General features: G+C 46.8%; 1 protein-coding gene and 1 long non-coding RNA gene across 6 annotated transcripts in view; one reads left to right on the top strand and one right to left on the bottom strand.

Annotated features, from left to right (window-relative positions):
* LOC140410632 (uncharacterized) overlaps positions 1-7122 on the bottom strand; it is a 143963-nt gene extending 136841 nt beyond the window's left edge. The window contains exon 1 of the long non-coding RNA XR_011940699.1: positions 6724-7122. This is a non-coding gene — a long non-coding RNA (uncharacterized lncRNA). The remainder of the gene's footprint in view (positions 1-6723) is intronic.
* asxl2 (ASXL transcriptional regulator 2) overlaps positions 6523-23206 on the top strand; it is a 430279-nt gene continuing 413595 nt past the window's right edge. For 3 of the 5 annotated variants that reach the window (XM_072498977.1, XM_072498968.1, XM_072498970.1), the window contains exon 1: positions 6523-6745. Coding sequence is in view for 1 of the 5 variants with exons in the window: in XM_072498975.1 (XP_072355076.1) it covers positions 6689-6745 (57 nt within the window). In the remaining 4 variants the exon portion in view is untranslated. The remainder of the gene's footprint in view (positions 6746-23206) is intronic. The other 2 variants (XM_072498975.1, XM_072498972.1) reach the window with 2 other exon arrangements.

The raw sequence follows: 23206 nt of genomic DNA, 5'->3' as shown, positions 1-23206 counted from the left end.
CTGGGGGAAGGGAGGGTGGCGCCGGGGCAGAGGGGGGGGGGGTTGTGTGGGGATCCAGCTGGTGCCAGGTCCCTGGGGGAGACTGTGTCTTGCCGGCCGTCGTGGTACGCTTCGTAGGCGTACTGCGGATTTGCGTGGAGTAGCTGTACCCTCTCAAACAACGGGTCCGCCTTGTAGAGCCACACGTGCTTGCGGAGGAGAACGGGTCCTGGAGCTGCCAGCCACGTTGGGAGCGAAACCCCGGAGGTGGACTTCCTTGGGAAAGCAAAGAGACGTTGATGGGGGGTTTTGTTAGTCGCCGTGCACAGGAGCGACCGAATGGAGTGAAGTGCGTCGGGGAGAACCTCCTGATGGCGGGAGACCGGGAGATTTCTGGACCGTAGGGCCAACTGAACGGCCTTCCAGACCGTCCCAATCTCCTGCCCGTTTCCTAGGGGCTTGTAGCTTGTCGTCCTGCTCGAGGCAATGCCCCTGTTGAGCAGGTACTGGCGCAGCTCATTGCTCATAAATGAGGATCCCCGATCGCTGTGGACGTAGGCGAGGAAACCGAACAGAGCGAAGATGGTGTTGAGGGCTTTGATGGTGGCAGACATCATATCGGGTCATGTGTTGGCGAAGGGGAATCTGGAATATTCGTCGACCACATTGAGAAAATATGTGTTGCCCTTTGAAGTCCACGCTGAGGCGTTCAAAGAAGTGGGAGGCCTTCATCAGGCGCACACGGATGGCCGATAGAAGTGCAGTTTACACTCCGCGCAGACCTGGCAGTCTCTGGTAATAGCCCTGACTTCCTCAATGGAGTAGGGCAGATTGCGGGCCTTAATGAAGTGATAAAAGCGGGTGACCCCTGGGTGACAGAGATCGTCGTGCAGGGTCCGGAGTCGATCCACTTGTGCGCTGGCACATGTACCTCGGGACAGGGCATCGGGGGCTCGTTGAGCTTACCGGGGCAATAAAAAGTCTCGTAATTAAAGGTGGAGAGCTCAATCCTCCACCTCAAGATCTTATCATTTTTGATCTTACCCCGCTGTGTGTTGTTAAACATGAAGGCAACCGACCATTGGTCTGTGAGGAGAGTGAATCTCCTGCCAGCCAGGTAATGCCTCCAGTGCCGCACAGCTTCAACGATCGCTTGGACCTCCTTTTCGACGGAGGAGTGCCGAATTTCGGAGGCATGGAGGGTGCGGGAAAAGAATCCCACGGGCCTGCCTGCCTGATTGAGGGTGGTGGCCAGAGCGACGTCTGATGCATCGCTCTCGACTTGGAAGGGGAGCGTCTCATCGACCGCGTGCATCGCGGCCTTGGCGATGTCGGCCTTGATACGGTTGAAGGCCTGGTGAGCCTTGGGAAACCGGTGGAGTGGATAAGTGGGCGGGCCTTGTCCGCATAGTTAGGGACCCACTGGTCGTAGTACGAAAAGAACCCCAGGCATCGTTTGAGGGCCTTGGGGCAGTGGGGAAGGGGGAGATCTATGAGGGGCGCATGCGATCGGGGTCGGAGCCCAGAATTCCGTTCTGAACCACATAGCCGAGGATGGCTAATCGGTTCGTGCTGACACGCACTTCTCCTTGTTGTAGGTTAGGTTGAGGAGTTTGGAGGTGTGGAGAAATTTGGAAAGGTTAGCGTCGTGGTCCTGCTGGTCATGGTCGCAGATGGCGACGTTATCCAGGTACGGGAAAGTGGCCCGCAGTCCGTACCGGTCAACCATTCGGTCCATCTCCCGTTGGAAGATCGAGACCCCGTTAGTGACGCCGAAGGAAACCCTAAGGAAATGGTAAAGGCGATCATCCGCTTCAAACGTGCTGTCCAGACGGTCCGCCTTTCGACTGGGGAGCTGGTGGTAGGCAGATTTCAGGTCCACTGTCGAGAAGACCCGGTACTGTTGTTATTGAAAATATGGAAAGATGTGTCATTTGAAACATGGAAGTCTGGCAATATCTGGTCTGAGAGAAACATGAGAGAATACAGGGCAAGATCCCACAAAGGGTTAACAGCAGCTGCAAAGAGCAGGATTGTAAAATGCAGATATCCTTGCTCAAGCAGGCTTAGCAAACAAGACACATAGGATTTTGAATGAAGCCAAAAACAATGGCTCACACCTTCATTGAAAGTAACTATCTTAGTAAGCATCTGGAAAAGAATGGATGAGGTTCAGTTGAATTTGGTGATAGTTTTAGGTGTGAAAATTTGCTAATACCAGGTAAATTAAAGAAAACTGGAGACTATCAGTCTACGAGAAACATAATTCAAAGCCAAAATCAAAGTCAAAATTATGAGCTGAGGACACAATTGGAAAATAAAACTATAGAAATGACAGGAATTAAAAGTTACACCTCTTGAAACTAAAGCATTTTTGAATATCACAAAGGACACAATGTAATCAGATCTATAAAATGAGGTTATGTCAAAATGAATACTTAGTTGGATTAGAATGTTTAGATCAATGATACTTTTTACAATCAAAGAAAATAACGCTTACTTTACAATAAAGTCATAAAAACTTAATAACTGTTAGAAAGAGAATATAAACTGAGAGACCAGAGCAGGAACTACCAGAACCAGAACTCAGAACTCAGAGGGAGAGCGGGGAGAAGTAGAGAAGGAACAAGCAGCTCAGAATCAGATTACAGTCAGCTCAGCCATGGGAAAGAGACAGGGCAAAGCAGCCGAGCTAAAACAGCTAATACATCTAAGGAAGACTAGAACTTAAAGAGTAGGCAGAGTCAGCTCAGAGATAGCCAGCAGAGCCAGCTCTCATAGCTCTGTACATGGGAAAGATAGGACACAGCAACCGAGCTCATTAGCGAATACATCTAAAGAAGACCAGATTTTAAAAAGAAGAATTGATTGTCAAGTTGGGCCTGAAGGTCCCTTCAACCAACCAAAAGGACCCAGAAGCAAGATCTTTTTCCTTTCTGTAAAGAAAGTATTTGCAGCTTTTAAAAGAAAAAATATAATAATAAAATAACTTAATTTAACCTGAAATAGTGGTTATTTCAAAGTCTTCTTTACTTACTTAGCAATGCGGGACCCAGGATCGACGCTACGAAGTGGTAAGTAAATGAAATCTTCGGTGAAGGTATGTGTTATACCGGGGGATAACTTGAAAACATAGTTTGACCTGAATAGCACCCACTGAGGCCTGTATCAGAGTCGGGGAGTGAAAATCCCTGATCACCATTTCGAATGTGAGCCCTTTTTGGTATAGGGGGACTTCTAAGAATAGTGGTGAGTTTTCAAAAACACTGTGCAATCTGATTGACAATATCAGATATGCGTGGGAGGGGGTATGCGTCGAGCTGCGTGTACCGATAGATTGTTCGACTGTAGTCAATGACCATCCTGTTTTTCTCCCCTGTTTTCACCACTACCACTTTGGCTCTCCAGGGGCTGTTGCTGGCCTCGATGATACATTCCCGCAGCAGCTGCTGGATCTCAGACTTGATGAAGGTCCTGTCCTGGGCGCTGTACTGTCTGCTCCTGGTGGCGATGGGTTTGCAATCCGGGGTGAGGTTTGCAAACAGAGAAGGTGGGTCGACCTTAAGGATCGTGAGGCCGCATACAGTAAGGGGTGGCAGAATTACAGGGTTAGGCTCTGGAGGTTGCACTGGAAGTCCAGGCCGAGTAGCAAGGCAGCACAGAGATTGGGTAGGACGTAGAGCCGGAAGCCGCTGAACTATACGCCCTGGATGGTGAGGGTGGCAATGCAGTACCCCCGGATCGCTACAGAGTGGGATCCGGAGGCCAGGGAGATTCTTTGTTGATTGGGGTGTACCGCGAGGGAGCAGCGCCTTACCGTATTGGGGTGGATGAAGCTCTCTCCGTGCTCCCGGGGTCCAGAAGGCAGGATATCTCATGCCCGTCGACCTTCACCTTTGTCGACGCAGTCGCGAGGTTGTGCGGTCGGGATTGGTCGATCGTGACGGAGGCAAAACACGGCTGGTCGTCGGCGGTTGCAGGCGATGAGCGGCCCGATGAGGTGCCTGACGGGCAGGGGTCCTGAGGCGGGGAGGATGGCGGCGCCCACGGGCTGCACGTGTCCTGAGGCAGGTAAGATGGCGCAGCCCTCGGGCCGCATGTGTCCTTGGGCAGGCAAGATGGCTCCGCCTATTGGTTGTGAGGCAAGCAAGGTGGCGGCGCCCACGGGCCGCACGTGTTGTGAGGGGAGCAAGATGGCAGCACCCACGGGCCGCACGTGGTCTGAGGCGAGGAAGATGGCGGCGCCCACTGACCGCACGCGGGGTTGCAGGGACAATAGCGGCGATTGAGCGGGCCTGGCACACTGCAGTGAAATGTCCATTCTTGCCGCAGGCCTTGCAGAGCGCGCTCCGTGCCGGCAGCGCTGCCGGGGGTGTTTTGTCTGTCTACAGAAGTAGCACTTGGGTCCCCCGGGGTTGGTTGTCTGCCGCGCGGCGCAGGTGTGGGGTTGGCTGGGGACGGTCGCGGATGGTGTCTACGATGGGGTGGCCACTGGCGGGGTCCACGATGCCCAGCCGTGCAGTCGGGGGGCATACGCCTGTATGTTGCGTGAGGCGACTGTGAGCAAGAGCGCTAGTTTCTTGGTCGCCGCGAGGTCAAGCGTAGCCCCTTCTAAGAGGCGCTGGTGGATGTAGGCCGACCCTATGCAGTAATGAACGGGTCTCTCATTAGCAAGTTAGAATGTTCAGCGGCCGAAACGGCCTGGCAATCACAGTCTCTCACCAGGGCGAGCAGAGCATGCTAGAAATCTTCCACAGACTCACCGGGAAGTTGGTGCCGCGTGGACAGGAGGTGCCTGGTGTAGATCTTGTTGGTCTGCTGAGCGTAGTTCTCCTTCAGTAGTGCCATGGCCTCTGCGTACATAGGCGCGTCCTGAATGAGGGGAAAGACATCGGAGCTCAGCCGCGTGTACAGAATCTGGAGCTTCTGTGCTTCTGGGATTGGGTCTGTTGCAGATCCGATGTATGCTTCAAAGCAAGCTAGCCAATGTGCGAAGTCCTTTTTGGCGTTCTCTGCTTGAGGATGCAGCTGCAGGCGATCAGGCTTGATGCGGAGATCCATCTTTGTAAATTCCCTGTGTAATAAATTGATGCACTATCAATTACGACGAGACAAGAGTAGAGAGCTATCGAGGCTTTATTACACAGAGATGTGTGGCCTCCTACAGCTGCTGTTGAAATGGCAGCTGTTCGGCGAGCACACACATTTATACTCCGCCTACTGGGCGAGCCAGCAGGCAGGGATCTACACCCGTACCTGTAGTACAGGGGCCTTACTGCACTCGTATGCAGTGCAGTATATACAATATAATACAACAGTGGTGACTACCACAGTGCAGACTCGATGAGCCGAATGGCCTCCTTCTGCACTGTATGTTGTTGTGTTGCCCGTTTATGTATTTTCTTTTTGTTTTCTTTTCTTTTCATGTACTAAATGATGTTTGAGCTGCTCGCAGAAAAATACTTTTCACTGTACCTCGGTACACGTGACAATAAATTAATGCAATCCAATCTCTCCGAGGTTCGTGTAGTAAATACCGCTGCTGGGTCAAACTCAAAGCAGCAAAATGGAGGCCAGCTTCAGTCGACCAACCAGATTAGTTCTATCCAGGTGGCCCATTGCAAGAGTTCCAGTTGGCTGCTACTCAGCTGTCAGATCTTAGACCTTGCAGCCCCAGTTTTGTCCAGTGGCTCCATTGGGGGTCACAGCCCACAATTTGGGAATCCCAGAATTAGACTTTTCAAATCTAATGATTTAAAGGTGAAATAATGATGAACCAGCACGCAGTACCTAAAGCAAAACTATGCTTTTTGGAGACCCTGGGAACCCCAAAGAATATGCACAACACTGCATATGAGCTCTGAATGGTGGTTTCATCTTGAAGAATTTTATTTTAAATTTGCTGCCAGCTCCTTAAACAGAAGCGGGTGCTGGGACGGGGGAGTGGCTTATAGGTGTACAACATTACAGACTGGTCCAATTAGGCTCAGCCAGCTACCCGCCATATCCCCCCCTCCCCCCCTCCTCCCTCCACCAAAAAAAAAACTGCTTCGGGGTGAATTGCAGATTGGTAAAAATGTCACACATATGAAGAAAACGCCTAAATCAGTCTTCGCAGCAGGTTCATTCCAGTGCAAAGTCAGCAGCTCCTTCCCTCTTCAATCTTTGGACGCAGTGTCATTTTGCAGGGTGCTGAGCTGACTTCCTGTACTGAAGCTCTCCTGCTGGAGTCGAGTGGGGTGGGGTGAATTTGGGTCTGGCATTCTGTGGGTGCAGTTAGAGATGCATTGGGAGGGAGGGTAATCGAGCAAACTCTCATGTGGGCAAGAGGAAGGAGTGGAATGATAAAAAGGCTGGGGGGGGGGGGGGTGAGGGTAGTTGTTGCAGCGCAGGGGGTGCATTGGGTGAGTACATCCTCTTGTCTGGCTGCTCCTGTGTGTGTGAATGATGTTATTTCCTGTCTTACTGTACATGACGTGTGTGTGCACCCTGGCTGTGTGTCTGGGCGGGCTCTCTGGATCATGTGTGAGTTGGGGGGGGGGGTTGTACAGTAAAGCCAGCAGCAATATGGCAGCAGCGGCGGGCTGAGGCCGGCCTGTCACTCACGCAGACTGACTTGACTGAGCGAGCGCTGGCGCTGCATTACTCAGCTCCCCACCCACCCCGCACAAAGTCTCCGTCACCTTCACCAACTGTCAGCCTTGCCGACATGAAGGAGAAACAGAAGAAAAAGAAAGGACGAACCTGGGCGGAGGCAGCACGAACGGTAAAAAAAAAAGCAAACAACAACAACAACAAACAAATATCAATTGCGAGGCTTCTCTTCCCCCCCCCCCCCCCCCCCCGATTTTTGTTTTGCGCGGGGTGGGGAGCGGAGATGTATAATGTATATTAAAAAAAACTTTGTACATGACGGCGTGTGCGAGCGTGGGTGTGTGTGTACGGGTTCATGACCTACTCCTACTGGAGAAACGACAGCCATCATTTACTGTCAAGGCCTCCCTTTAGGCCGGGAAGTTGTCATTTTAATTTGATTTTTTTGAGAACCAACTGACCGCCGCAGAGGCCAACGGTGCCGGCGGCTGCCGGCCTCGGAACTGTCAGCTTGAGCTTCCCCGTCTCCTTTTGTTGTCCTGACACAAGTCACCTCTCGTGCGAAAATAAAATGCTCGCCAGGAGCGAAAAAGGATTAATGGATCCCTTTTGCGAGCTACCTACCCATGGTCTTCTGTCATGAGGTTTTAAAAAATAAATAGTAACGCTTTTTTTGCGGGTTTTCTTTTTCGTGGGTGTGCAAAAATAAAATTTGAATTTGAAACATCAGGCCATTTCTCCCAAAATGGGGCAGTTTTTTTTTTTTGCAGCTGGCCTGCTTTGGATGAATGTAAAATCCTTGTGTGTACGTGTAGGCAGCATGTATCATGTGGTTGGATTGAAGCAGCAAAGCTGAGCTGCTGGAGACTTGCCCCTTTCAAGAACAGCATGTCACTGCGTTTTGCCTTTGACGTCAGTGTGTAGCAGATTAGAGGTTGGCACCTAATCGATGCCACAGAGCAAAAGATACACTTGACAGATAACGTGGGAACAGACTGGGGTATTCTTGCAGGCAACTCCTCTGCACTGTGGTTGCTGGTGAAGTATCAGGATATGTGCAGAATGTGTGTCGCTTTCAGTTTCTGTCGTTCGAGGTGCCTCAGCTTGAATTACTTGTTGGGAGATCTGAAATATAACGTACCTTCACCATAATAGTCATGAATAGATAAAAGTAGTGGATCTCCCTGTTGTCAAGATCAATGATAGTCTTCTGGTGAAACATGGTTCTAAGAGAGGGGATAATTGCACCAAGATTTGCAACCATTTTTGGTACTCATTTTAAGACACAGATTCTGTCCACATTATCTTCCATTATAAATTATTTCGTCCACATTTGCAATAGATACCATTATAAATTTGTCATGCTATCATTGCATCTATCTACCGATGCTTAATACCCCACACAGGCAGGAGGCTACAAGTACAACATGCCAACTTTACATAGCCAGTTTCTATTGTAATGGCAAACATAGCATTTCATAATGGATAAAATGATTGACACAGAGTGTATGCGGTCCTGAGATTTTCAACATATTATTCTAGTTGCATTGTGTGCATTGGTACACGATGCTCAGAATTGCAACTACATAGGAGTTGTGAGGTACATGACTCGTACAAAAAGAATGGGGAAACATATCGCCCCTTATTTGCTCCACTTGGTTGCACCTATGGTGGGTGTTGACATGTTGTAGTGTTCATTGCATCAATCGGGCTGAATCAGTCACCCCCCCCATAAGTCCAGACTGATGTTCAGCTAGTTACCCGTATCCTCCTTGAGGACTACAGGACCTGGAATGATAGAATATTTGGGAACAAAGTTATCCTGGAGCTGCAGAAGTGGCTTTACAAGACCAATGCTGCAATGATATCAGAGCAATGGTACAGATCAACTAGCAATTGCAAAGTGAAGCCAATTAGACCAAGGATCTTGAGTCAGACCCTTATTTTTAACCATTTAACTGTGGAGCAGTTTCAGTATCTTTCAGCCAGGTCATCAGTTCTGGTTAATTGGTATTTGACATGTCACATTTTGACCTATGTGTATGTTTTAAATTTGCTAAGTTTGTGATTTTGTTTCTTAAAGGCATGTTAAAGGTGACTTTATTCAGTCTGTAAATTAGCTGAGCAGAATTTAATTCAGTGAGTTTGAGTTAGATGGGGTTTCCTTGAGGTGAGAATATGCACTTTTCGACCTTTCGGTTATTGTGCTGAAATCAAGGTCTTGTTTTTCTTTGCAACAAAAAATAAAATTAACCAATGAATGCTGTAATGAACTTGGTTGAGTGCTTTTATTGTGATTTTGCTTTTGACTACAGAATAGCATCTGTTGATAAACATATAATCACACCTTAATGCTCCAACGGCATTGTGTTGGTAAAACTAGCCCCAATCTAATAATTGCTTATTTAGAATATTTATTTTTGAGACAGTTTTGTACCATGTTTCTGACCAGATCTGCAGGACAATCAATATCCACATTAAACTGTGTTTATAATAGAGGTTTTCAAATGATTATATGTAGTTTTCACATTTCTGGCATATAATTCTAAAACAAATTCTGATCTATGAGCATTGGTAACAAAGCTAATTCAGAACTAATCAACAGTGTAGAGTTTGGAAGGATTCAGATTGAATAGCAATTGGAAGATAAATAATACTGATAAATGTGGATTGGCAAGACGGTGCTTCAGAGAGGGTAACAGTCGGGGTGGTGGGGGGGTTTGGCTCCTCCGAATCTGATGTATTACTATTGGGCGGCGAGAAGGTGCGGGGCTGGGGTAGGGAGCTGGTGGGTGAGGATGGAGACAGGCTCTTGTAGGGGGTGGGGGGCACTGGCAACGGCACCGCTCCTGTTTGCCCCTGGGAAATTCTCGGGTAGTCCAGTGGTAGTAGCCACACTGAAGATTTGGAGGAAATTTCTGCATCATTTAAAGTTGGGGGCGGTGTTGAAGCTGATGCCAGTTCGTGAGAATTATGGGCTGGATTCTCTGGTCGCCGATGCCAAAATCACGTTTGGCGACCTGCCGGACAATCCAAGTTCCTAACCAAATCAGGGGTGGTGCCGCTTTCGTGATGCTCCGCCCCCTCCAAAGCGGCGACTCTAGGAGTATGCCGCGTAACGTATTTACGGCCTCAGGATGTTGCCTGAGGCCCGCCTCCCGATGCTCCGCCCCCAACCGGCCGAGTTCCCGACAGCGTGGGACGCGTATGGTCTCACCCGACGGGAACTTGGCATGGCGTCTGCGGACTCAGTCCAGCGCCACCACGGGCGGGGGGGGGGGAACATTATTCGGGACAGGGAGCACTGCGGGGTGTGGTCCACGGTGCGCAAGCCGACCAAAGGGGGGGACTATTTTGTGGGCCAGGTTCGTGAGCGGCTGCCTCCATGTTCATGGCGCGACCACTGCAGGTCACCGCCATGCACATGCGCGGCCACGGATCCGCCAATTCTCCAGGGCATATTGGCAGCTAGAGCTGGGGACTCTACGCTGCCGTCCTACTAGCCCCCAGCAAAACGGGGAATCGGTGTCCTTTTTGCTGGGGGCTAGCCGGCGTGGGCACATAGCCCCAGAATCGGAGAATCCAGCTCCATGTGTTTGAGCTGGTGATACTGGATGGTAGGTTTCGGTGATGAAGGTGGGGGGGAATGGAATGAAGGACCTATTTTTGGAAGAATGGTATGCGAGTTTGGAGGAGTTGATGGAGAAGTTTGAAATTCCGCAGGGGGGGGGGTACGGGACTTTGCAAGGAAGGCTTTACCGATGTTTCCGGTGACACCTCCCTCCTCGTTGCTGAAGGGGGTGTTGTAGGTAATGGGGTTGGAAAGGGGGGGTCATCTCGGCGATTTATGGGAGGATTTTGGAGGAGATTTTGGTGTTGCTGAAGGGGGTTAAGGCCAAGTGGGAGGAGGAGTTGGTGGTGACATTGGAGGAGGGGTTGTGGTGTGAAGTGTTGCGGAGGCTGGGGTTAATACAGTTCAAGATGGTGCACAGGGTGCACCTGACAAGGACGAGGATGAGCCGGTTATTTGAGGGAGTGGAGGACACTTGCAAGTAGTGTGGGAATGGTCCGGCCAACCATGTACATATGTTCTGGTTCTGCCCGGAGAACTTTTGTGTCTTTTTCAGCACCATATCAGCTATCTTGCACTTAGATCAGGAGCCCAGTCTCCTGGGGACCATACTTGGGGTGAATGACTTTCTAGAGCTGCAGACGGAAGTGGGAGCAGATGTTTTCACCTTCGCCTCGCTGATTGCTCGCAGGCGGATCCTGTTGGGGTGGAGGTCAGCCTCTCCACCCTGTGCCTCAGTGTGGCTTAGGGACCTGATGGAGTTCCTGTATTTGAATAAGGTTAAGTTTACCTTGCGGAGGGTGACTGAGGGGTTCCACAAGAATGATAGAATCACTACAGTGGAGAAGGAGGCCATTCGGCCCAGTGAGTCTGCACCAATCCTCTGAAAGAACACTCTACCCAGGTCCACACCACTCTTGTATCCCATAGACCCCCCAAACCTTTTGGACACTAAGGTGCGGAATGGTCCGCATCTTTGGGGGCCGAGCCCCAACCTTAAGGGGCTAGGCCCGCGCCGGACGAATTTCCGCCCCGCCAGCTGGCGGAAAAGGCCTTTGGTGCCCCGCCAGCTGGCGCGGAAATGACATCTCCGGGCAGCGCATGCGCGGGAGCGGGAGCGTTAGCGGCATTCCCGCGCATGTGCAGTGGAGGGAGTCTCTTCCGCCTCCGCCATGGTGGAGACCGTGGCGAAGGCGGAAGGGAAAGAGTGCCCCCATGGCACAGGCCCGCCCGCGGATCGGTGGGCCCCGATCGCGGGCCAGGCCACCATGGGGGCACCCCCCCGGGGCCAGATCGCCCGCGCCCCCCCCAGGACGCCGGAGCCCACCCGCGCCGCCTTGTCCCATCGGTAAGGTAGGTGGTTTAATGTACGCCGGCGGGACAGGCATTTTAGCGGCGGGACTTCGGCCCATCCGGGCCGGAGAATCGCGCCGGGGGTGGGGGGGGGCGACGCCGCCAACTGGCGCGGTGCGATTCCTGCCCCCGCCGAATATCTGGTGCCGGAGAATTCGGCAACCGGCGGGTCGGGATTCACTCCAGCCCCCGGCGATCCTCCGACCCGGCGGGGGATCGGAGAATCTTGCCCCAGACATCTGTTGAGTGGTTAATGCTAACAATTACCACAGTGAGTGCTGGGTGAAGTTGAGGACCAATGCAGGATGAGCAATTCTGCTTGTGAGAGGTGCTACCCCTCCCCTACTGTTCAATAAAGTAGGCAGTCAAGGAGGAGATCTCTGAGAAGCATGCAAATTATTCAATTAAACCAGGAATACTAGTTCAAATTATGGCAGGTGAGCAGGATATTAATTTTAAGCTAGTGAAAACTAAGTTTAAAATCACTATTGGGAAGAATCTTTTTACTGATGAAGTGAAAAATTATTCAACGATCTGTCATGTTGTATACGAGATACAAATATAAATCGGCCCCTGTTGCCTCACTCATGGAACTCTTATTGTTGTTTATTTGATCTTAGTGTCTCATCAGTTGCTCATTGTTGTGCTTATTGTTTTCAGGAAAAAACACATTATTTTCTAAATGGAATTGGTGAGTTTTTGCCAAGCCCAAATTCCCGAACAGAATGTGTTTACTGTATCGTCATGTTATTGTTGCCTATACTGCAAGTGCATTTGTTTCATTGTGTACTCTGATTTTATACCAAACTGGTTTGGTCAGCCTAACTTAGATTAGTTGCCCTGTATCCTCACAAATGGTCCAGAAATTTTAGAGCTGATCACAATTTCACCCATGCCAAATTTGACAAGGCTGTATGGAGCACAAGAATTGATTAAACCCTCAAAAAAAACATGAGTCCACCTAGTTTACCTTCTTGTTGGCCACATTATACAATGATAATGGAGTGGTTGCATCATCATGGCAGCCAATCTCTATCATTAGTCTGCAACAGACAGCGATGTGGCACAAGGAAAATCCTAGTGGTGCCCCCCCCCCCCCCCCCCCCCCCCCCAAACATGGTGAGTAGATGACTTGTGAATTTACCTTCTTCAAAGCACAGGCTGTGTCCCTTGATTCTGGGCAAGGTGAAATTGTTATAAAAACAGAAAAATGCTGGTCTGACAGAATCTGGGGAGAGAGAAACAGAGTTGACGTCTTGAGTCCGTATGACTCTTCTTCAGAACTGAAGAGGGATATAAATACAATGAATTATGACCAGACAGGTGATACAACGTTTGAAAACAGCACTTTTGACATGCTGCATTTTTCTTCAACCGAGATTTGCTCTTACTGAGGTTGATAGGGAACTCAACTGTGTCCGGACCATCTCCTGCATCTCTGCCCTCAACCCTTCCCATCCCTCCCAGAACCATGATTTTTTCTTGTCCTCACTTTTCACCTGACCAGCCTCCGCATTCATAGGATCATCCTCTACCATTTCCGCCTACTCCAGCATGATGCCACTGCTAAACACATCTTCCCCTCATTCCCCCATGTCAGCATTCTGCAGGGACCACTCCCACTGTGATATCATGATCTATTCGCCCATCGCCCCAAGCCCTTCATCTCCACTCCACAGCACCTTCCCATGCAATCGGAGAAAAACCGTCCCTTTACTTCGTCCCGCCTCATTGTCCAGGGGCCCAAAGATTCTTTTCAGGTGAAGGAGCATTTTACCTGCACCTCCGTCAATTTGGTCTATTGTATTCACTGCTCCCAATGTGGTCGTCTCTACATTGGGCAGACTAAAAGCAGACTGGGTAATTGCTTTGCAGAACAACCTTACAGTTATTTGCCATTTCAACTCAGCATCTTGCTCTCATGTACATCCTTGGCCTGCTAAAATGCTAGTGATGCCCAATGCAAACTGGAAGAACAATACCTCATATTTTAATTAGGCACATTACAGCCTTCTGAACTCAACATTGAGTTCAACAACCTAAGACTGTGAATTTCCCCCTCCACCTTGACCCTATTTTTGTTTTTTTGTCTCCATAGTTTGTCCCAATACAACCCCACCGGTCACCTGTCATTTGTTTTTCAGTTTTGCTTTCAGTGAGCACTGACCTCTGTTCTCCCACTAACACATTCTGTGATCCCACTTTATGCCACTATTATCATTTCTTCAGTCCTTAATGCCATCATTAACACTCCCTTTGTCTTTGTTAATATCTCCTTAGCTCCGACCAATCCATGAACTTCTATTCCGCCCCACCTTCCACCACCTCCCTTTCTAACTATATCATTCATTACATTTCTATCTCTCTTCAGTTCTGAAGAAGGGTCATATGGGCTCAAAACGTTAACTCAGTTTTTCTCTCTCCACAGATGCTGCCAGACCTGCTGAGTTTATCCAACATTTTTTGTTTTTATTTCAGCTTTTCTGCATCTGCAGTATTTTACTTTTATCATAAGGGTGAAATAGTTTATCGTGGCCTACATTACCTAGTCCTTTTATAACCCAAAAAAAGCAATTATATCATTTCCAGTGACAATATGGTTGATTTACATAATGCTCATAATCCAATCCCTTCATCCCCATAATCATTTTGATTGCTGTCTTCCGTAACCTCTCAGTTGCTGTTTCATCCCTCTTGTATGCAGTGACTGGTATGGGACATAGCATTCGAGGTTACAGCCATGATTTGCAAAGTGACAGGATTACATTATGAATTCAGCTCAGTATTGTTCTTTCAATACATCCCAATAACTGATTTGCTGAAAAAAGCAGTGGGTGTGTGTTTCCAGAGAGCTGCAAGTTTTGAAAAGAGCTGGGTGTGTGTCTGTGTTTGCAGTGAGCTGTATCTCTGCCATGAAAGTCTACCTCTGGATCATTTGGGTGATTTAAAGTAAAGCCTTTAACCTGATGTGATTTTGTTTAAAGGTGTTAAGTCTCTTGGAAGTTTGAAGGAACCTTTTAAGGAATTATTTACTGTTGCAATATTTTCTGAGTTATTTTTGAAGTAAGGGGTGTTAAGAGATCAAATGTTTATTTAAGATGTTAAGTTGAGTTCATGGAATAAACAAGAGTTTTGTGTTTTAAAAAAAAAACTGATTTGCTCAAGATAAAAGCAAATTACTGCAGATGCTGGAATCTAAAACAAAAACAGAAAATACTGGACAACCTCAGCAGGTTTGACAGCATCTGTGGAGGGAAAAGGGAACTAACGTTTCGAGTCTCAATGACTTTGCCAAAGAGTTATCCAGACTCGAAATGTTTGTTCCTTTTTCTTGCCACAGATGCTGTCAGACTTGCTGAGATTGTCCAGTATTTTCTGTTTTTGGAATTGATTTGCTCTCTTCACTGCTGACGAACATTGTTGCGATAGTTTGAATGAAATGAAAATCGCTTATTGTCACAAGTAGGCTTCAAATCAAGTTACTGTGAAAAGCCCCTAGTCACCACATTCTGGCGCCTATTTGGGGAGGCTGATACGGGAAATGAACCCGCGCTGCTGGCCTGCCTGGGTCTGTTTTAAAAGCCAACTATTTAGCCCTGTGCTAAACCAGCCCCGATTGTCAATTTATTGTCACATCAGAACCTCCAAATCTCTTTAATATTCCATTCGAATATTTTTCATGGAAGTACGTAAATTTATTTTTTGTTGTGTTTTTGATATTAAACTATGTTTCTCTTTTCTTTTTTGGTTTTCCTGTCCATGGACTAACCCTGGGTCAGGAGAGTTGGTCATCTTTAGCTGCACCTTTCCATTCTGAAACAAGCTGTGAGCTTGAGAGTGGCATAAGCTGGCTTCACAATCCTGGCTAAACTTGAATCTCACAGATCCAAACCCATGTCTTGTTTCAACATGGGGATCCCCCATTTCACCATCCTGATTATTTGGCAAAGTTATGTTACTTCTTTTATGCTATTTATTATTAACATTGAAATATGTTACACAAAGTAGTAGCTCACTCACTTATCATCCAATATAAACAATGAAACTGGAGGCTATATAATTTGTCGTAAAGAACCAGTAACTGTGCCAGGACTGGCAACTTAGGTGAGAACATAATCAGAAAAGATTGGGAAGAAAGCAGGAAGTGCAGTAGATGTACTAATTAGAGGTAAGATAATAGTGGTAGAAAAACTGACAACGAACAGAAGGTTGGAAACAGAATCTATATGGCTTAAAATAAAAAATAAGAAGGGATTGATATTGCAAATGGGATTAAAATAAAAAATAAGAAGGGATTGATATTGCAAATGGGAATGCACTACAGACAACCTGATCATGAATAGGGGATAGAGGAAGAAATATGTTAGTGAGCAAAGGACCTAGATTAATAATCATGGGAGGTTTTGACTACCACAAATAAACTGAAGAGGTCCAGGGAATTGCATTTTTACATTGTGTGCAGGACTCTTTTTTTTTAAAATATAGAATGTGAAAAATCCAGTATGAGATGGAGCACTGCTAGATTTTAAATGGGAAATGAACAAAAACAGATAAGAACAACTAAATTTAAGGGAATAATAATAATAATCGCTTATTGTCATAAGTAGGCTTCAATGAAGTTACTGTGAAAAGCCCCTAGTTACCACATTCCGGTGCCTGTTTGGGGAGGCCGATACGGGAATTGAACCCACGCTGCTGCCTTGCTCTGCATTACAAGCCAGCTGTTTAGCCCACTGTGCTAAACCAGCCCCCAATAGCTGGGAATAGTTGGGCATTGGAAATGACAGCATAGTAAGATATAAAATAAAACCTCAGAACAATGGTAGAAAGACAAAAATCAAACTAATAAATTCGGTGAATGAAAGCTCATTTTCAGGAGATGAGAATGAGACTAAGGAAAATAAACTGCAAAGTTTACTGACAAATAGAAATAGAGAAGCAGTGGGAAATACTTAAAATGGTGACCCAAAAAAACCCAAGAACAAATGAACCAGTAGTGATACTGAACAAAGAAAGAAAGAGAAAACAGAAGCTAATAGAAAAATAAAGTTTAAAAAATTTATTCTTGGGATATGGGTGTTACTGGGAGGTCCAAGTATGCAAACAGCAAAGGAATGGATGATATAAGGCAATAGAGGCTAAGAAATAATTAAAAACAAAGGATGGTAAAAAGAAGCCACAAAAGTACATTTTCAAGGATTCTAAAAAATATAGAGCAAAGTATGCTACAGACACATGAATAACAAAATTACAATCAGGAGTGGAGAGGGCAACTAAAGGATATACATGGTGAACACATAGGCATTGACAGAAATATTGAATAATTACTTTGCCTCAGTATTTATCAGGGAGATTAATATGGCAGCCATGATATTAGAGCAGAGATCAAAAAGAATTTAAATACATTTGAGTAGAAAAGGGATGGGGGAAATTATAAACCAATCAAGTTTAGAAAGAATAAATGCCTGGTCAAGAGGGATTCCATCCACCCACATAAAAAGAAGATAGAGAGTGGAGGCACAACTTTATTTATATTAAAAAAATCATCAGAGAAGTAAATAGGTAGACAGCTATTGTAGTTCCTGCATATATTAAGGGAGTTGGCCCAAGTCCAGGGAACTATAGACCAAGCAGCTTAACATTGGTCATAATAAAGTTAATGGAATCCTTAAATAGTGATGAACGAGAACAGATCCAGTAGAGATTCCAAGAGGAAAGGTCATGATTGTCTAACCCTATTGAATGAATTGAAGAAGTAACAGAAAATGTAGATAAGGGTGATGAAGACAACATCATATATTCAGATTTTTAAAACCCCTTGATAAGATACTTATAATAGACCACTGACAAAGGTTAAAACAGCTGGAATCAGCGGACAAGCAGTAGAATGCATAGAAAGCTGGTTACAAAACTGAAAACTGAGAGTAGGGGGTTAAAAGTGGTTACTCACATTGGTAAATGGGAAGTGGTGTTCCACTGGGATCAGCCTGGCAGCATTTTTGTTCACCATTTACAAAAATGATTTGACTTGAATCGGAAGTGCAATTCCAAGTTTTGCGGATTTGTGAATATAGAGGAGGACTTGAAGATATTTGCTAAATTGACATATAATTGGCAAGTGAATTTCAGTATAGATAAGTGTGAGGTAATACATTTTGGTAGGAAGAATAAGAAGGCCGCATACACCTTGGAAAATAAGTGCCTAAATGAGATAAAGGAATAGAAAGATCTGTGTGTACAGGTACAAATCACAAAAAGTCATGTAGGTGAATAGGCCATGAAATCCAGCCCAACACTGGGGTTCAATTCTAGAGGGACATAGCAGAGAGGTTATGTTAAACTTATATCGAGCTTTGGGCAAGGCTGCACTTGGAGTAATGTGAACAGTTCTGGCCTCCATTATAAAATGGAGACACATGTGTGTGTGTGTGTGTATACCTGCATAGAACATAGAATGATACAGCGCAGTACAGGCCCTTCGGCCCACGATGTTGCACCAAAACAAAAGCCATCTAACCTACACTATGCCATTATCATCCATATGCTTATCCAATAAACTTTTAAATGCCCTCAATGTTGGCGAGTTCACTACTGTTGCAGGTAGGGCATTCCACGGCCTCACCACTCTTTGCGTAAAGAACCTACCTCTGACCTCTGTCCTATATCTATTACCCCTCAGTTTAAACCTATGTCCCCTCGTGCTAGCCATTTCCATCCGCGGGAGAAGGCTCTCACTGTCCACCCTATCTAACCCTCTGATCATTTTGTATGCCTCTATTAAGTCTCCTCTTAACCTTCTTCTCTCTAACGAAAACAACCTCAAGTCCATCAGCCTTTCCTCATAAGATTTTCCCTCCATACCTGGCAACATCCTGGTAAATCTCCTCTGCACCCGCTCCAAAGCTTCCACGTCCTTCCTATAATGCGTTGACCAGAACTGTACGCAGTACTCCAAATTCTGCCGTACCAGAGTTTTTTTACAGCTGCAACATGACCTCATGACTCCGGAACTCAATCCCTCTACCGATAAAGGCCAACACTCCATAGGCCTTCTTCACAACCCTATCAACCTGGGTGGCAACTTTCAGGGATCTTATCAAACGCTTTACTGAAATCCATATACACCACATCAACTGCTCTACCCTCGTCTACCTGTTCAGTCACCTTCTCAAAGAACTCGATAAGGTTTGTGAGGCATGACCTACCCTTCACAAAGCCATGCTGACTATCCCTGATCATATTCTTCCTATCTAGATGATTATAAATCTTGTCTCTTATAATCCCCTCCAAGACTTTACCCACAACAGACGTGAGGCTCACCGGTCTATAGTTGCCAGGGTTGTCTCTGCTCCCCTTCTTGAACAAAGGGACCACATTTGCTATCCTCCAGTCCTCTGGCACTATTCCTGTAGCCAATGATGACATAAAAATCAAAGCCAAAGGCCCATCAATCTCTTCCCTGGCTTCCCAGAGAATCCTAGGATAAATCCCATCAGGCCCCAGGGACTTTTCTATTTTCAGCCTGTCCAGAATTGCCAACACCTCTTCCCTACGTACCTCAATGCCATCTATTCTAATAGCCTGGGTCTCAGCATTCTCCTCCACAACATTATCTTTTTCCTGAGTGAATACTGACGAAAAATATTCATTTAGTATCTCGCCTATCTCTTCAGACTCCACACACAACTTCGCATCCCTGTCCTTGACTGGCCCTACTCTTACCCTAGTCATTCTTTTATTCCTGACATACCTATAGAAAGCTTTTGGGTTTTCCTTGATCCTACCTGCCAAATACTTCTCATGTCCCCTCCTTGCTCGTCTTAGCTCTCTCTTTAGATCCTTCCTCGCTACCTTGTAACTATCAATCGCCCCAACTGAAACTTCACACCTCATCTTCACATAGGCCTCCTTCTTCCTCTTAACAAGAGATTCCACTTCTTTGGTAAACCACGGTTCCCTCGCTCAACGCCTTCCACCCTGCCTAATGGCATCATAATTGCCCTTCCCCCAGCTATAACTCTTGCCCTGCGGTGTATACTTATCCCTTTCCATCACTAACGTAAACGTCACCGAATTGTCACTGTCCCCAAAGTGCTCTCCTACCTCCAAATCTAACACCTGGCCTGGTTCATTACCCAAAACCAAATCCAAAGTGGCCTCGCCTCTTGTTGGCCTGTCAACATATTGTGTCAGGAAACCCTCCTGCACACATTGTACAAAAAAACGACCCATCTAATGTACTCGAACTATATCTTTTCCAGTCAATATTTGGAAAGTTAAAGTCTCCCATAATAACTACCCTGTTACTTTCGCTCTTATCCTGAATCATCTTCGCCATCCTTTCCTCTACATCCCTAGAACTATTTGGAGGCCTGTAGAAAACGCCCAACAGGGTGACCTCTCCTTTCCTGTTTCTAACCTCAGCCCATACTACCTCGGAAGAAGAGTCCCCATCTAGCATCCTCTCCGCCACCGTAATACTGTTCTTGACTAGCAGCGCCACACCTCCCCCTCTTTTGCCTCCTTCTCTGAGCTTACTAAAACACCTAAACCCCGGAACCTGCAACATCCATTCCTGTCCCTGCTCTGTCCATGTCTCCGAAATGGCCACAACATCGAAGTCCCAGGTACCAACCCATGCTGCCAGTTCCCCTACCTTATTTCGTATACTCCTGGCATTGAAGTAGACACACTTCAAACCACCTACCTGAACACTGGCCCCCTCCTGCGACGTCAAATCTGTGCTCCTGACCTCTGTACTCTCATTCTCCCGTACCCTAAAACTACAATCCAGGTTCCCATGCCCCTGCTGCTTTAGTTTAAACCCCCCCAAAGAGCACTAGCAAATCTCCCCCCCCCCAGGATATTTGTGCCCCTCAGGTTCAGATGTAGACCATCCTGTCTGTAGAGGTCCCACCTTCCCCAGAAAGAGCCCCAGTTATCCAGAAATCTGAATCCCTCCCGCCTGCACCATCCCTGTAGCCACGTGTTTAATTGCTCTCTCTCCCTATTCCTCATCTCATTATCACGTGGCACGGGCAACAACCCAGAGATAACTACTCTGTTTGTTCTCGTTCTGAGCTTCCATCCTAGATCCCTGAAAGCCTGCCTGACATCCTTGACCCCTTTCCTACCTATGTCATTAGTGCCAATGTGGACCACGACTTGGGGCTACTCCCCCTCCCCCTTAAGGACCCGGAAAACACAATCTGAGATGGACTACAGCGGTTCACAACCTTCTCAAAGATAATTAGGGATAGGCAACAAATACTGGCCTTGCAAATAATCCCCACCAGCTATTAAAGAAAAATGTTAAAAATTCTGGCCTCTTGTGCATGCCAATTTCTATTGCTCCATCATTGTGGCTGTGCATTGGTTTGACAGTGTGGAAATTCCTCCTAAAAATTCTCTTGCCTGTCTACACCGCTTTTATGTAGGTTGCTCCTCAAAATCTCCTCTTCACCCATGAGATTGGTCACGTGTACTAATATCTTGTTTTGGCTCAAATTCTGTCTGAATAATCCTATGAAGTTCCATAAGACCTTTTGCTATGTTAAAGAAGTTATATAAGTGCAAATAAAGGCAGAATACTGTGGATGTTAGGAATCTCGGCCTGAATTCTCCGGCAGTTCGCTGGCGGCAAGATTCCCTGGTCCTGTCGGCAACGCACCCCCGCCCACGGGTTTCCTGGTGGCTTGAGGTGGCTTTGGTGGGAATTCCCATTGACAGTGGTGGGAGCACAGAAACCCGCTGCAAGTAAATGGCGGATCACCACCTGCTGCCGAGAAACACGTGGCTGAGAGGCCGGAGAATCCTGCCTGAAATAAAAACTAGAAAATGCTGGATAAACTCAGTTGGTTTGACAGCATCTGTGGAGAGAGAAACAGTTTTGAGTTCATATCACTCTTCATAATTGAGTTCTGTAGAACAGTCATATTGGACCCATAACTCCAACTCTGTTTCTCTCTTCACAGATGCTGCCAGACTTGCTGAGTTTATCTAGCATTTTCTGTTTATATAAATGCAAGTTGTTGTTGTTGTTGAACCAGTACTGGATTTTGACTTAGCCAGATGGAGAATGAATGGCCACAAGAAACCCAGAATGCCAAGTGCCACCAATGACAATTTATTATTCTTAAACATTGAATGAGAACATCGCTGTCAAGACCAGCATTTGTTGCCCATCCCCAATAGCTCTTGAGAAGGTGCTGGTGGGCTGCTTTCTTGAACTGCGGGAATCCACCTGGTGTAGATGCACCATAGTGCTGTAAGAAAAAGAGTTGGGTCTTGGGACACCATCCTGCGGAATTCCTGCAGCAATATCCTGGGGTTCAGATGAATGGCCTCCAACAACCACAACCATTTTTCTCCTACACCAGGTATGACCCCTACAGTGGAGCGTGTTCCCCCTGATTCTCATTGACTCCAGTTTTGCTATGTCTCCTCGCTGCCAGGCTCCGTCAAATGCTACCTCGATTTCAAGGACAGTCACTGTCACCTCACCTTTCGAGTCCAGGTCTTTTGACCATTTTTGGACCATGTTTGAATGCTATTAAGACGGAGATGAGGAGTAAATGTTTCTCCCAGAGATTTATTGGTCTGTGGAATTCTCTTCCCCATAGAACAGTGGAGGGAGGATTATTGAATGCTTTTAAGGCTGAATTATATTCTTGATTGATAAGAGAGTCAAAGGTATGGGTGGTAATCAGATTAGAACTAATTGGACCTGACTGAACCCAAAGGTTATGAGTAAGTGGAACTTGATAGCACTATCGCTGAACCCTTCCATCACTTTGCTGAGGATTGAGAGTGCACCGATGGGGCAGTAATTGACCGGATTATATTTGTCCTGCTTTTTTTGGAGAGGACATATCTGGCAATTTTCTACATTTCAGGTAGATACCAGTTTTATATCTGTACTGGAACAACTTATCAAGAGATGGGGCTAGTTCTGAAACACAAGCACTAGTTTGAAGCGCAAGTACTACAGCTGGGATGTTGGCCATTAACTTCTGCTACTTTTGGTGACAAGCTTGGAGTCATAGAACATGGAACATAGAACATTACAGCGCAGTACAGGCCCTTTGGCACTCAATGTTGCGTCGACCTGTGAAACCACTCTAAAGCCCATCTACACTATTCCCTTATCGTCCATATGTCTATCCAATGACCATTTGACTACCCTTAGTGTTGGCAAGTCCACTACTGTTGCAGGCAGGGCATCCCACGCCCTTACTACTCTCTGAGTAAAGAACCTACCTCTGACATCTGTCTTATATCTATCTCCCCTCAACTTAAAGCTATGTCCCCTCGTGCTAGACATCACCATCCGAGGAAAAAGGCTCTCACTGTCCACCCTATCCAATCCTCTGATCATCTTGTATACCTCAATTAAGTCACCTCTTAACCTTCTCTCCAACGAAAACAGCCTCAAGTCCCTCAGCCTTTCCTCATAAGATCTTCCCTCCATACCAGGCAACATTCTGGTAAATCTCCTCTGCACCCTTTCCAATGCTTCCACATCCTTCCTATCATGCGGCGACCAGAATTGCACGCAATACTCCAAATGCGGCCGCACCAGAGTTTTGTACAGCTGCAACATGACATCATGGCTCCAAAACTCAATCCCTCTACCAATAAAAGCTAACACACCGTACGCCTTCTTAACAACCCTCGCAACCTGGGTGGCAACTTTCAGGGATCTATGTA

The sequence above is a fragment of the Scyliorhinus torazame genome, chromosome 4, assembly GCF_047496885.1.
Source record: "Scyliorhinus torazame isolate Kashiwa2021f chromosome 4, sScyTor2.1, whole genome shotgun sequence".
Taxonomy (NCBI): Eukaryota; Metazoa; Chordata; class Chondrichthyes; order Carcharhiniformes; family Scyliorhinidae; genus Scyliorhinus; species Scyliorhinus torazame.
The sequence above is the reverse complement of the archived record's forward strand: the minus strand, read 5'-3'. Positions and strand labels throughout refer to the sequence as shown.